Source organism: Hermetia illucens, chromosome 6, assembly GCF_905115235.1.
Source record: "Hermetia illucens chromosome 6, iHerIll2.2.curated.20191125, whole genome shotgun sequence".
NCBI lineage: Eukaryota > Metazoa > Arthropoda > Insecta > Diptera > Stratiomyidae > Hermetia > Hermetia illucens.
In genome coordinates, this window is record NC_051854.1 from 32,029,362 (window position 1) to 32,045,681 (window position 16,320).

The window sequence follows — 16,320 nt, forward strand, 5'->3', positions numbered from 1 at the left end:
AACTTTCGACTATAACTCGTTAAATTATGTCCCAAAATAAAGCATTGAGTCTAGTTACAAATTCGGTGGATTTTTAACCCGTTTACGTCTTTAGACCCAGTTTTGGTTAATCGATAGTGGAAAAATATTGATTATAACCGTCATTTGCCATCATTGTAACTGTTTTTCATATTTCTATTGTGAATACACAAAGGAAAATTCCTTTCAATTTAACAGTGTGAAAGCCGTCAACAGCTATCTACTGCGCAATGTTTATTATTATCTCGCTGCTAACTTCAACTGTGTTTGGTTATCAGCTGTCAGAATAGACATCCCGAGTGTATTATTATTGAGGGAATATGCGAAAGAATTCCGGGAAGACCCTCCGCGTTGCTTGAAAATATCAATAAAATCCCATATATAAATTAGCAATCGCGTTCGCGGCCAACAAATAAAAATAATTCGACCGTATTGCGCGGGTGGCGGATGTGAAAATGGAGAGTGATCATAACCACTCTCGCCGAAAAGAACCCAAGGAGTTCAGTGAAAGACGGCGCGAAGCTAAGCATTGGAAAAATATCGATAAAAATGATCTGAAGAACGACTCGAATAAACAGTGGATGAATAAGTGAGTACTAACTAGAAAGAATTCAGGTCGTGTTATGATCTGATGAGTAACCGCAGAGCGAGAGATATTTAGGGGCTGAAGGCCAAATTTTTGTTACTGTTCATGGGAATTCTCGCTTCAATTATATTTTGGCTATAAACATGGGAAAATGTGTTGATATCCTAAATTTGTCGCTTCATTTCATATCTTCCCGTATTGAACGTATCTGTTAAACGCGAATCTAATGACCTCCCAAATCCCTTCCAATAAACAAACTTCATCCACCGCTTGCTCCAGACTTGATTGTTTATTTGCATCCAAACCAGTTTTCTTTTAAACCTGTCGCTTTTTTTTCCGAAGAATGATAATGCTTTCTTATCTGGATGCTAGCGCTCCAATTGGCAACCGCAGGCAGGATTTACATGGAATCCTGTGTCATAGTTGCTCCTCTAAATGCAGACTTCGATGCTGCTTTTATTGTTCTAAATACGAATAGTTACAATTATGTAAATTTAACTTCACGATAATTAGATCTTTTTAAAGGTTGAAGTTTCAAGTTAAATTTGATGACTTTTAATTGCCCTAAGAAGAAGCATTCCTCACAAGATTGCTTGAATTCTTCCATCAAATGACTTCAAATTCGACTTTTAAAGATTGAAGGACGTAAACATTCAGGGCATAGGGAAGAACAGCTTCAAACAAAACGAAAGGGTTCGATATTGCGGCAAGTGGGACCAAGTAAAATACTCAATTCTTCAGAGGTTGATATAAATTTGGAATTACAGTGGCAGAAGAAAAAGACTGGAAACGTCCGCATGAATTTGATTGCAGATTCGGAAAATTACAAAAAAAAAAGTCACGTGGAATTTCACTATGCGAGGCGGGTAAAATTTTGCAGCAGGTTTCGAATTAATATTAGGTTGAGGAAAAAGTAGCGCCGTATTTTGTCAATAGATGGCGACACTTAAACACATCTTGTGTTGTACTTATCGCATCGAGTCATACTATACGCGACAATCTGGGCTACAGGTGTCTCTTTGACAGTTTTATGATCGTACGTTTCAGTCTCAAGTTATAGCACGTCAAAGATGGAGTCCACTAAGGAAGAAATTCGTCATATTTTATATTTTTACTGCCTGAAAGGTAAAAATGCGACGAAGGCGGCCATCAAAATTTGTGAAGTTTATGGGTCCGATACTGTAACAATTCGCACAGCACAGCGTTGCTTCGATCGATTTCGTTCTGGTGTAGGCCAATCGTCGTAGAAACCGATAGAATCGTCGAAATCCTCCAAGTAGACCGGCATGTGAGCATTCGCTCGATTGGCCAGGAATTGGGTAAGGACCATAAAACCGTTTGGAACCATTTGCAGAAGGTTGGATTCCAAAAAAAGCTGAATGTTTGGGTGCCACACGAGTTGACGGAAAAAAATCTCTTGGACCGAATCAACGCCTGCGATGCACTGCTGAAACGGAACGAATTCGACCCATTTTTGAATCGAATGGTGACTGGTGATGAAAAGTGGGTCACGTGCTAAACTCTTAGGTGAAAAAGATCGTGGTCGAAGCGCGGCGAGCCCAAACCATCGCCAAGCCTGGATTGACGGCCAGGAAGGTTTTGCTTGGTGTTTGATGGGATTGGAAGGGAGCCATCCACTATGAGCTGCTTAACTATAGCCAGACCCTCAATTCGGCGCTTTTCTGTGAGCAACACGACCGTTTGAAGCAGGCGATTGACCAGAAGCGGGCAGGATTGGTCAATAGGAATGGTGTTCTGTTTCACCAGGACAACGCTCGGCCTCATACATCTTTGATGACCCGCCAAAAGCTCCGGGACTCGGATGGGATGTCCTATCGCACTCACCGTATAGTCCGGACCTGGCACCAAGTAATTACCATCTCTTCCGGTCCATGCAAAACGCTCTTGGTGCTACTAAGTTCGCCTCAAGAGAGGCTTGCGAAAACTGGCTGAGTTTTTTGCAAATAAGGAGGGGGGGTTTTATAAGAGGGGGATAATGGAGTTGCCTTTTAAATGGCAACAAGTTTGCGAACAAAACGGCGCATATTTGACTTAAATCGGATAAGTACGTTAAATAAAGTGTTAAAATTCGAGCACAAATACGACATAACTTTTTCCCCAACCCAATGTTAAGTTTAAGGGGCTCCCCGTATATGTGAATGTGGGGTATCAAACGAAAGGGCTCAATTAGTACTTTTTGAAACGAGTTCCATATTTGACATCGGGTGAAAAATAGGGGAGCGAGGGCTCAAAACATGACCATCAAAAAGTGTAACAGGTCTCGTTCTCAGAATCTATTCAACCGAAAAATCTAAAAAAAATCACATTCTACGAAATCTAGGCCTCAAAATACGTCCGGTTCCGATATCTACAAAAATAATGTTAATAATTGCATATTTCTACATTTTAGAAATTTACCCGGCAACCCCCATTATGTCCATCCCAGAAGTGCAAAATTTGGCATGGGGGTAAGAGATAGAATAATGCACAGGTTAGTCAAGTTTCAGGAAAATCCAACTATTATTAACAAAATTATCATGAGTGAAACTTTATCATTTTTGGTGAATTTCGTGCACTCTACAGCCTGTATGACGTCATCATCACATATCAATTCGTCAATATCACAACGAAATGAGTTCTTATGAATGGGGTCGCAAAGCATTATTTTGTTTTAGCTTTTTAGTCATTTGTATATGAACATTAATTACTCCAAACAGACGTGTGGGTATGTAGGTATATAGTATATGCGTGCTAATGAAGTTTGGGGGTAGTGTCTAATTCAGATAGATATATTTGTACATTATATGTACCGATGTATACTTTTGTGTACGAAGTAAATCGGAAATATGGGTACGATCAATTTATATACTTGCATATATATGTACAGTATTCGGAAATAGGCAGTTTGTTTGTTTACGGTGAGTATAATATCTATGGCTGTAATATGTACGTATGTCTTGTAGTTTGTAAAAATATGAAGGATTATGTTGGATTTGTGGCTATATACGAATAGAAAAATGTGCGTTGAAGTTTCTTACATAAGATGAACACAAAACCTTTATAACCGAAGCGTGAGCTTCCGGTATTCCGATTTGTTTTTTATTTCACCCACTGTGAAAGTCGCCATCACTGCAGAAATGGAGCAACTTTTTTGTTGAGACTCCCGAGTTCGCGGATAGTTTGCTGAGAGCCCAATACTTTCATTCAAAAATTTCACCATGTATACATTATTTATCGAAAAATATACCCTCCGAACTTCAAAACATTCGATCCATTAATTTTTTTTCTTGAAATAAATCCCAAGAATTATCTTGTTTTTGGACACACACACTAGTTGAACCTCTTAAACCGAGCGGCCCAACTGTACAATCTAACCTCCGCCTGTATAAGTATTTGAGTCTCAGTTCAAGTCAACTGTGCACTTAGACTGAGACAGATGATTTTTTTTTTGTTTTTTAACTGGAAACTAAAACTGATTGTTGCGTGCATGGGGGTTTAGCTTCCTTTTAAGTGAGGATATTGCTTCGCGGAGCTGCTCAGGTCTTAGGATATTCACCATACAAGGGCTGCAACCGCGTTGGGTAGTGTGAATTGTAGCAACTTCACTTCTACAGCTTCGCTGCGCTTCTGCTTTCGTCCCACTCTGTATTGGATTGCGCCTTAAGCTTTCAGATCTTGGACAAGTGAAGAAAACATGAGCTGCATTTCTGGTTGCACCTTAACACAGCACAATCGGGCATTCAGCGAAACCGAACCTATAGAGGTACTTCCTGTGTCTATCGTGTCCGGTTAAGAACTCATCGTTGTTCGCCTAATCCACATACATATGTTTGGAATAAGCCTGTGTGTCCACCGGCTATTCTTCGCCTGCTGTTTGCCATCATTTGCTCACATTGCTTGCTTAGGCTTGCTTCCTATACAAGCGGGGATCATCACCGCAATCATGCATTCTAACTCATAAGATGTCTGGTAGGCGCAGCATATTCTGAGAGCGTTGATTCCCACACTGGGGCCGAGTATAGAAAAACCCAGTTGGAATCATGGTTGCTAATGTTAAACTGATGTTCGCCGCTTTCTGCCCAAAAAACTTTAATTAGGGTCCAAAGCTCAGCGATGGCTGAAAGCGAGCATGTGCAAATTTCACAGGGTACCAGTTCCGTCTTGTTTACAGCACGCTTTAGCCCGAAGTGTTCAAACCAAGACTTGTTCGTTCGTATAGATCTTTACTTCGCCGGGGTGAGTGAATGTTATGTGACCACTTCAACGTCGTCTGCGAATCCGACAACAACGGCTTGCTTAGGTACTGGGAGCCGTAGAACGCCAACATACATCAATTTCCAAGCAGGAGACCCAGAGCAAACGTTATATCGTACGTCTTCGACCTTTCGTCCGAATCGTTAAGCAGCTTTCGCTGTCGGAATTAGTCGAAGATTATACTTAAAATTTGTAACATAACTGTAGATTATTTTTCAATAAAAAAATTACCCAAAAATTTTCAATGTATTCATTTGGAGATGATATATTGATCGTTCAAAGAAGTGTCGTAGTTTTCTGTGAAAAATCATGAAAACGACAATTTTTTGGGCTACACCTGGGGTTAACCCCTTCATATATAGTTTGATGTTTATGCCATTATAAGCACTTCGCTGATACAGGTCCATCTGGCAAAATGAACGCGTTTTTGATGTCCACAATCAACAGCACGCCGTATTTCCCTTCAACAAAGGCTTTCCTCTGTTAGCTCAAAAACTGCTTTGGTAGCACCAATCGCTGAACGAGCCTTCCAAATTGCCTATCTAATCAATAAACACTATAAATTATTGGATATATCCGATTATAGATTATCAACTGGAGGACCTTACCTATTCTATTCAGAAGACAGATAGGTCTAAAGGATGTTGATTCACCTATCGGCCTACTTGCCTTCAGAATCAATACTAGCCTTTGCATTTTCCACTCTGCGGGGAAAGACTCTTCTTTTCAATAGGAAGTCTACGGTATCCCAGACCCTTTTAAATGCGTACAAAATTTGTTTGAGAGACGTCTTCAGCGCTCATTAGAATCGTTGGGAAAGTAGTTTCCGGGAAGCTGCAAACTAGCGCACATGATAGTTTCGATCTTCTTTTTCTTCAGCCTTTGTCTCGTTCACAAGCGGGGTCGGCTCGTCAAAAGCGGTTTCGCCATTTTATTTTATCAAATGTTCGATCTCGATGTAATCGGGAGGTTTTTCAATTCCAGCGTTCAAGCCACCATTGTTTTGGCCAGCCTTTTGGTCACTTACCACCGACTTCGATGTTCAGACCAATTTTGGCAAGTGAATTCTCCTTAACGCGAATAACGTGACCATACCATCGAAGACACCTCTCTCGCAGTTTGGCGGCATCCCATACATGTGAATGGAGAGTGCAACATTTTGTCCACAGAATGTGGCGATGTGAGGTATAAAATGAAAGGACCCAATTAGTACTTTTCGAAACTGCCCCCATATTTGATATCGGGTGAAATGTAGGAGTGTGAATTCTCAAAATATGACCACCAAAAAGTATAACAGATTTCGTTCTCACAATCTATCCAACCGAAAAATCTGAAAAAAATTAAGTGTTGTATCTAAACGAAATCTAGGCCTCAAAATACATCCGGTTCGATATCTGCACAAATAAAGTTAATAATTGTATATTACTATATATTAGAAATCTAGGTGGAAATCCCCCTTAAATTCATGCTAGAACTACAAAATTGCCAGTTGCACAAAGGATAATATAAGGCATAACTTTGGGAAATCCAACTACTATTAACGAATTTAGAAGGTGAAACTTACACACTTTATTTGAGTTTCTTGCATTTTAAAACATGTATAACGTCATCATAACATATCAATTCGTCAATTCCACAACAAAGTGAACTCATATGAGTGGGGGGTCGCAGGGATATATTCCGTTTTAGTTTTTTAATCATTTATATATTAATGTCAATTACTCGAGGCAGACATATGAATGTATTTATATGTATATATTAATGAAGCTTTAGGGAAGCGCCTAATTCCGATAGATATATTTGTACACATGTATAATTTTATGCACGAAGTAAATCGAAAATAGGTGTACGATCAATTTATATACATGCATATAGAATACAATATTCGGTAATAGGCAATGTCTGTTTGTTTAGCGTGGGCATAATATCTACGTATTTCTTGTAGTTTGAAAAAAATATGAATATTTTGGGTTTTTAGTCTTATACGAATGGAAAAATGTGCGTAGAAGCTTCTCACATAAGATGAACCCCAAACATTTATACCCGAAGCGCAAGCTTCTGGTATTCCGACTTGTTTTTAACTTTTTAAGGTTTTGTGTAAAACAAAACCTTATTAAAATCGATTCAATGTCTGTCTGTCTGTCACACGCATTTTTCTCCAAAACGGCTAAACCGATCCGAACGAAATTTGGTGGACAGATGGGAACTATGAAATCCCAAGCATACAGCGAGTGGCATAAATTCAGGTGGAGTTTAAAGAGGGGCTCCCCATACATGCAAAGGGGGGATTCAAACATTTTTTTCACCGGATATAGTTGTGTAGGGTATCAAATGAAAGGTCTCGATTTAACATTAGTTTTGGCATAAATTGCAAACTGCGTGAGTAAGGAGTCAAAATGTACGCACTTGAAGTGAGACAGGATTCATTTTCGGAAACTACCTAACCTAAAAATCCGAAAAAAATCAGGGTGGTGCGCCTAGATGAAATCTAGGCCTCAAAATATGTCCCATTCCGATATCTGCTCAAATAAACTTACTAATAGTATATTACTACTTTTTAGAAATTTACTGAAAAACCCCCCCTTAAATTCATCCTATGACTTCCGAATTTTGTACCAGCATAGGGGACAATATTTCGAATATACGTGCTAAATTTCATGGAAATCAGGCAATTAACGCCAAAGTTATAGCAGTTCAAACTTAGCAATTTCGAGCGAGTTTACTGCTTCCAAAGCCATGCAAATGAGATGCTGACGTCATAATTACCCGGAATAATTGACATTCGCGTGGAATATTAAAGTCACATTTATGAAAAGTCTATTTATCTGCAGCCCTTTTTAAGGTTTTGTGTAAAACACTTATGTGAAATCTAATCTTCGAGAGATGTCCCATTCCGGTATCTGCTCAAAAAATTTACTAGTAGTATATTATCAACTTTTAGAAATTGACTAAAAAACTCCCCTTAAGTTCATCCTAAGTGTACTAAATTTTGCACCGACATAGAGGACAGCCTCGTGCATACGCCTGCCAGGTTTCATGAAAATCCAACTATTAGTGGGAAAGTTATAGCAGTTCAAACTTATCAATTTCGTGCTAATTAACAGCATTCTAAGCCATACAAATAAGATGCTGACGTCATAATTAACGAGAATAATTGAAATTCGAGTGAAATATTAAAATTCCATTCAAGAAGAATCTAATTCTCCTTAGCCCTTATTAAAGTCGGTTTACTGTCTGTCTGTCCGTCCGTCAGTCTTTTTTTTTTTTTGAGGAAGTGGAAATCTTCAAAAGACTCTAGCCTGGGCACGCCAGAGTGTAGGATTTTTACCCACTAAAACCACCCCCGACTCCCCCCCCCCCTACCCCGTGGGACCACCTTTAGGTATTACATCACCGGGCGGAGTTAGCTTACTTTAGCTAGGTCTCCTTCCGTCTACCCGCGGGGTTCGTAACCGCGTCTTCCTCACTTCTTCTGTTTTTCGCAGTTTTTCCTTCCTGACAGGCTACCATTCTTCGGACAAAATTTTCCGGTGATAGGACTTCACCTAGAGTTTCGTCCAGGTTCCTCCTTTCTTCCACGAACCTAGAACACTGGAAGAAAACGTGCGCCGGGTCCTCTGGGACCCCGCAGTTTGGACAATTAGGCGAGGTATCCCATTTAAACCTGTACAGGTATTGACGGTATCCTCCATGGCCGGTGAGAAACTGGGTGAGATTATAATTGATCTCCCCATGCTTTCTCTCCATCCACTCCCCGATGGAAGGGATCAACCTGTAAGTCCAACGACCCTTTTCTGACTGGTCCCATCGCTGTTGCCACCTGCTTATGGATCTCTCCCTTTCGGCTTTTTTCATCTGAGATAAGGGAGAGATGGACCTGGTGTTATAAATGTTCATCATTTCGGTTGCCAGGATGTCAATCGGCATCATTCCCGAGATGACGAACGCTGCATCGTCTGAGACGGTCCTGAAGGCAGAACACACCCTTAGGGATGTTCTTCTGTAGACCGCACTCAGTTTATGTGTATTGCCTAAAACCTGCAGTGCTTTTCCCCAAACTGGGACTGCATGCAGGATGATAGAGCTCACCACCCTGGCTATGAGCAGCCTGCAAGTATGCCGCGGGCCTCCTACGTTCGGCATAATCCTTGCCAGAGAAATACTCGTGGTGGATGCTCGTTTACAAGTATGCTCTATGTGCTGCTTAAAATTAAGTCCTCCGTCTATCATCACCCCCAAGTATTTGATGGCGGGCTTGGAAGGGATGATACGATTCCCGATTCTAATGCAGGCGTAATTTCTTTTGCGGCGCTTAGTGATGAGGACCGCTTCCGTCTTTTCCTCCGCGAGTGCCAGTCCAGCACTCTCTAACCAAGTCTTAATAACACTGATTGCTTCGCTTGAGTACAACTCAGCATCCTCAAGATGCTTTGCAACCACAACCAGTGCTATACCATCGGCGTAACCCACCACCGTAGCCTCCTCCGGAACCGGAAGGTTGAGCACATCATTATACATGATGTTCCACAGTAGTGGGCCCAGTACAGAGCCACCCGCGGAGACAACGTACTCTTTGGATCCGTCATCGGTATCATACCAGAGTGTCCACTCTTTCAAGTAGCTATCGATAATAGCGGCGAGGTAGGTGGGAACACCAATCGTCGCCAGAGACTTTCGTATAAGGTTCCAATTGGCCGAGTTAAATGCATTCCTCACATCTAGGGTCACCACCACGCAATATTTGCTGGTACAACCCCTTCCGTGAATTGCATTTTCGGCCAAGCCAGTAACCATTTTGATGGCATCGATGGTTGATCTGGCTTTCCGGAACCCATACTGCCTATCTGAAAGGCCCCCTTGGCTCTCGACGACTGGAAGTAATCTATTATAAATGGCCCGCTCCAACATTTTCCCCATAGTGTCTAGAAGACATATGGGTCTATAGGAGGACGGTTCACCTGGAGGTTTGCCAGCCTTAGGCAACAGTACCAGCTTCTGCCGCTTCCATGGTGCAGGAAAAATACCCTCCGACATGCATGTTTCAAACAGCTCCGCGAACATATCCGGTCTACTTTTGACGGGAAGTTTGAGAGCCTTATTCGGTATGCCGTCAAGACCCGGGGCTTTACTGTCACCTATTCGACTGCAGATCTCTAGCAGCTCGTCCCTGGTGACTGGTGGAATCGGCGTCACATTCAGGGGGCGCTGGAAGGTGTCAGCACCCCCCTCTTGCTGGGGAAATAGCCTCTGGATTATTTTCAACAAAAGCATAGGGCACGTGATCTGCGGCGACGATCGGCCTCTGAATCGTCCTGTCACGATTTTATAGGCGCTAACCCACGGATTTATGTCCGCTTCCGAACAGAGCCCCTTAAAACATTCCCTCTTACTCCGCTGGATGGCGAGCTTGAGGTTCTTGCGAGCTTCCCTATAGGCATGCTCCTTTTGCCCCTGATCGATCGTACCTATTGCCCTCTGAGCCGTTCGTCTGGCTCTGTGGCAAATCGATTGGCAAGTTCACTATTCCACCAATAATTGGGTCTTCCAGTGGGGAATGAACATCTCCTAGACATCGACGCGTCACATGCTTTAGAGATGCTCTGTGTGACATGGAGAGCTCTATCCGTGGAGGTGCCTGCTTTGCTAAGCAAGTCTAGCCACACCTCCATGAATGTCTGCTCATCCATCGCTTTGGCAGACCATCCTGGTGTTCCTCTGGATTTCGGCTTCCTGGGTGCGGGTCTCCTGCCTTGTGACTCCATCCTTAGTTCAAAGGTGATTGCCTGGTGGTCGCTGTACGTGAGGTCCTCACTAACTTGCCAGGACATGTCACGTGCTAACGCAGGGCTGATAAAAGTCAGATCTACATTTGACCCAGTTCCCCCTTTCCGATAAGTGTTTATATCGCCTTCGTTGGCCAGAACCACATCCAACTGGGCGAATGCTTCTAATAAGCACCGCCCCCTTGCGTTAGTCTCTTTGCTGCCCCACTCGATAGCCCATGCATTAAAGTCACCGGCTATCACCTTTGGACTCCGTCCCTTTGCATCGTGAACAAGATCGTCTAACAGTTCTTCAAACTCGGGCAGTGTGAGGCTCGGTGGGGCGTAACAGCTATATATTAATATACCGCTTATTTTTGCCCACACAAAGCCTCTAGCCGCCTGACCCATGCTATATTGTGTGGCTTGACGACCGCACGCCCATATCGCCGCTCCACCAGTCAAATCTGTGACCCATACAGCACCGTCAAGATTTCTGTACGGTTCACTAATGATAGCAATCTCCATTGCGGATTCGTAAGTGGTCTGCGCAAGCAAATCTTGTGCGACCCTGCAATGATTAAGGTTTATTTGTATTAACCTCATTTTTTCACTGCAGTTAACGCCTTCCTAAATTCTGGGCATTTGCCACTTCCGGCAATATGCCGGTTATCCCTTTCCTCCTTTTCTTCGCACAAAATGCATTTGGGGTCTCTATTGCACTGCTTGGCAATATGTCCTTTTTCCCCACATCTTCGACATCGATCGGACCGATCGATGCCGCTAGTGCATGCCTTCGCGAAGTGTCCAAACATTAGGCATTTGAAGCACCTTTTTAAGGAGATCTGTTCCCTTAGTCGGCAAACAACCCATCCAATCCGAACCTTCCCCACGGCCAACAACTTCTGCGCTGACTCCACTGGCAGTCGTATTGTGGCCGTTTGAGTACCGCCATAAGCCTCTCTTAGGCTCACGATGGATTCTTCCCTGAAATCCTCCAACTTGAATTGTTCCTTCAAGGCAGTGCAGATCTCTTCTCTGGATAAAAAAAAGTCAAGCGACGACGGCTTTACGGTTTCTTACCAGGGCAGAGGCAAATCGTCAGACGCTGCCTCACCTCTGCCCTGGGAGCAGCGTGACCGTAGCGGCTCGCAGATGTTGAATGCTCCTTTATATAATTCGTAAAACACGACATGCCTACGAATTATATTGAGCGCAAATCCGCTTTATTGACCAAAGCTGGCCAGGGCTGAAATATTCGTTTTGAGAATGAAGGGGGTCCTAAGTCCGCATCAACTTAATGCAGGACCGGACCAATTAGAGAGCAACTTACTCCCTCTTTTCTGGTCCACGGACCCCTCGCTAAGGCTTGCACCCAAACTTTTTTAAAAAAAAGTCAAGCGACGACGGCTTTACGGTTTCTTACTGGTCACGCTGCTCCCAGGGCAGAGGTGAGGCAGCGTCTGACGATTTGCCTCTGCCCTGGTAAGAAGCCGTAAAGTCGTCGTCGCTTGACTTTTTTTTAAAAAAGTTTGGGTGCAAGCCCTAGCGAGGGGTCCGTGGACCAGAAAAGAGGGAGTAAGTTGCTCTCCAATTGGTCCGGTCCTGCATTAAGTTGATGCGGACTTAGGACCCCCTTCATTCTCAAAACGAATCTTCTCTGGATGTTACCTCATCGAGATCCTTGCATTGAATACAGATCTCATGTTTTTGGGAACGAACCGCGACATTCTCCCCAAGTGAGTTTAAAACTTGGTTACGAAAGTCGTCAGTTTTACCCACGCTGGATTTTTTCAGCTCAAACATGAGATCACCTTTCTGGGTCCTCCGGATTTTGCTAACATTTCCGCCTAGGTCTTTTAGGTCGGGGTCAGATTTCACCTTCTTCAGTATCTCCGCATATGTTAGATGTCCTCTGCTGGAGATTACAATTGCCTCCGGGCGAATTCGCACCTTTGGTTTCTTATTTCTTTTTTTATTCACGACCTTAGTCCAACCATCGTTCTTATTTTCTTTCAGTTTCGGTTCGCTAGCCGACTTTCCTACTTTTGGTACTTTGGGCCCTTCTGAACTTTTAGTTCCCTTTGTTGGACTGGTCAAGACCCCTTTCCGTCTGTCAGTCTGTCTGTCTGTCCGTCTGTCAGTCTGTCAGTCCGTCTGTCTGTCCGTCACAGGCATTTTTCTCGGAGACGGTTATATCGATTGACACCAAATTTGGTAGAAAGGTGGGAACTGTGAATGCTCACGCACACAGCGAATTACATCTGTTTACGTCGAATTTAAGGGGAGTTCCCCATACATGCAAAAGGGGGGTGTAAAATTATTTTTCATCAAATATAGTCACGTGGGGTATCAAATTAAAGGTCTCGATTAGTACTTTTCAAAGCCGATCTTAGTTTTGACATTCGTTGGAAGTGTGTGGAGCGCAGGGGGTTGAAAGTGATCACTTCTTTAAGGGGGCCATTCTCAGAAACTACTAAACCGAAAAATCCGAAAAAAATCAGGAGGCTGCCAATATATGGTGCCTGGGCTCCGAAATACCTTCCATGCCGATATCTATTTAAGTAAAGTTAATAATAGTATATTACTACAATTTTTTGTAATTGGTTAGAAACCCCCCCTCAAGTTCATCCTAGTACCATGAAATTTTGCAGTGATATAGGCTATAATATAGAGCATGATCTTACCAAGTGTGGTGGAAATTGCACTATTACTAACAAAGTTATAATACCTCAAATTTGTTGCTTCTTTGAAAATTGAAGACTATGAATGTCAATATCACCCGAAAGTGGATACTCTCACATAATATATGGATATATTACGTGCTACGTACTAAGAAATACACAAAACCTTTCGTACCTGAAGCGTCCAGCTTCCGGTTTCCCGACTTGTTTATATTTGATGTTTGTTAAATTGTTTTCATTCGCTAATAATATTAAACTGGGAGCGTGAAACGTATGAGGTTGACCATTATCAACACAGGGCTTTCCAACAAATGATTTATTTAAATCGCTTTCTAGAAAATAGAGGGCAATGGAATTTTTAGCTATATTACTCGGAGCTGCACTCGTCGCTCCTCACATCTTTTTCTTTTTCTTCAGCCTTCAGTTCACAAGCGGGGTGGCTCGTGATGATCGGTTTCGTCATTTTATTTTATCAAATGCCTGATCAGGATGTAATCGCGATTAGCCACCATTGTTTTGGCCGGGTTTTTGGTTGCTTACCATTGCTTTCGATGTTCTGACCAATACTGGTTGTTGAATTCTCGTTAGCGTGACTTACGTGACCACACCATCGAAAACGCCTCTCTTGCAGTTTTTCCACGATTGATGCAAACCCATATCGATCGCGGATATTCTCATTTCAGACGTAATCGAAACGTGTCACGCCACCAGTGCAATGCAACATCTTCGTACCCATTACCGCAAGACGCCGTTCATTGTCCTTTATAGTCGGTCAACACTCAGAACTATAGAGAGTGGCAGACGGACGACATTGCAGTAAATTTTAGATTTCGGACGTGCGCTGATACGTCGATCACAAAGAACACCAGTTGGGGAATACTACTTCATCCAGGTTGCATTAATGCGTGAAAAAATTTCATTACGCAGTTCTCCATTGGCGGATAGCATTGACTCGAGATTTTTAAATCGCTGAGTTCTGGCAATGGCAGTAACCAATGGAGAACTACGTTATGCTCCTCACATAGGGAAACACAAAACCTTTTATTCCTGAAGCGTCAAGCTTCCGGTTTCCCGACTTGTTTTAGTTATTTATTAGTATCAATTATTGAGACAGGCATGTGTATGTATGTATGCTTTCGTGCACACAGTAAAGTGGAAATGCGTGAAAATGTGTTAGATCAATTTTGTGTACAATATTTATGTATGGCTTTAATTTTTATGTTCATACGCATATTTTGTTTGGCAATATATTGCGCAATATAAATTCTGGGCTGTGTAAAGGGCTTTTTAAAAAACGGGGCTCAATGGAATTTTTAGTACCCAAGGAACTGTCATGTACTCATCGTTCCTCACATAGGAAAACACAAAACCTTTTATACCTGAAGCGTCTAGCTTCCGGTTTCCCGGCTTATTTCAATACTAGTATTTCGGGAACAACTTATTCCCTTTTTCAGTGCAAGGTGCCTTTCGGAAACAGGTATCAGTTGTACATGAAAGAAGGGCGGAGATTAAAAAGTGACTACTCATTTTAACGGGCATTCGTGGAAACTGCAAGACTTAGGAATCACGACGATGCTCCTAAACGAAAATACCCTCCATATCGATATCTGCTAAAAGTTAAGAGAGAGAGGAAGAAGAAATTCCGAAGATTTCCAGGCAACTACTCAATATACCCGCTAAACTTCGATTTAAGTCAAGGGCGCTGATTTCCTAGAACCCGTTCCCTCAAGGGTAGATCGGTCGAAGCTCAAATAGAAATCGTTAGGAATAAAAACAACAATTTGTCTACCTTCTTTCAAATATTAGACTTATTTTAACATAGTGGTTTTCTTATCTACTAACTGACGTATTTACTAACAGTATGCTGTTTACCTTCCTGTCTACAGCACCATGTTATCGTCTCCATAAGCACGAAGCCCGTCTTAGTTTTTGACATTTGTTGGAAAGGTGGGGAATGCGGGAGGTCGAAAGTGATCTTTCCTTCAACGGACCCATTCTCAGAAACTACCCAACCGAAAAATCAGGAGGTTGCCACTATATGGTGCCTAGGCTCCGAAATAACCTCCATACCGATATCTATTAAAATAAAGTTAATAATATATTAATATAATTTTTAATAATTAAGTTCATTCTAGCACCACGAACCATGTAACAATATAATGTATAAAATAGAGGATAATCCTACCAAATTTGGTGGAAATCTCACTATTACTAACAAAGTTATAATAGGTCAAAATTGTCCCTACTTTGCAAATTCAATACTGAATGTGGATATTCTCACATAATATATGCATATATTACGTGCAAGGTACTAGTGGGACAATTGCACACTCAAATATATTTAGAAAAAAAAATACACAATACCATTCATATCTAAAGCGTCCAGTTTCCGGTTTCCCAACTTGCCATTTACCCAAATAACATAACCTGGAAAGCACTGTATTGACAATAGTCAACTTCATACCGTTCAAACTAGGAGTCCAATATTATTAGCAAATATGAAGAAATTAACCTACAATTCATACAAATAAGTCGGAATACCGGAAGCTGATGGTTTGTCAGTTTTTTTGTTGATCTTATATGAAGAACTTTCTATACACGTTTTTATTTTCGAAGATTCAGTCCTTCATATATTTCAAAACTTTCAGATATATGTACATATTGAAGACATAAATATTATGCTCATCCTAAACAAACATCGCCTATTGTTATGAATACATATATATGCGCAGATGCCTATCTAAATTGATAGCACGCTCTGAATAATTCCACTTTATTGCAAACATATATAAGTATCCAATCTGATCAGACGCTGTCTCGTGCCTCCACCCTGAGCAACAGCGTTACCGAAAACCGCTACAGGTTGCATTCTGCTCTATTTTTGTTCAATTCAAAACCCAGCAAGTGTATGAATCATTATTTGAAAGTGGCACCTAGGCTGGTTTCAACCAATACAATTACTTTTTGTTTAGGGATGAAAGGCCCCCAACGACTGAAGAGCGAAGCGGTCCCTATT

At 41.9% G+C, this 16,320-nt stretch overlaps 1 protein-coding gene across 1 annotated transcript in view; it reads left to right on the plus strand.

Moving 5' to 3' along the window:
• Nucleotides 1–279: 279 nt before the first annotated feature.
• Nucleotides 280–16,320, plus strand: part of LOC119659668 (IgA FC receptor) — a 44,979-nt gene continuing 28,938 nt past the window's right edge. The window contains exon 1 of the mRNA XM_038067893.1: nt 280–607. Within this exon, the coding sequence (XP_037923821.1) occupies nt 474–607 (134 nt within the window). The 5' untranslated portion in view covers nt 280–473. The remainder of the gene's footprint in view (nt 608–16,320) is intronic.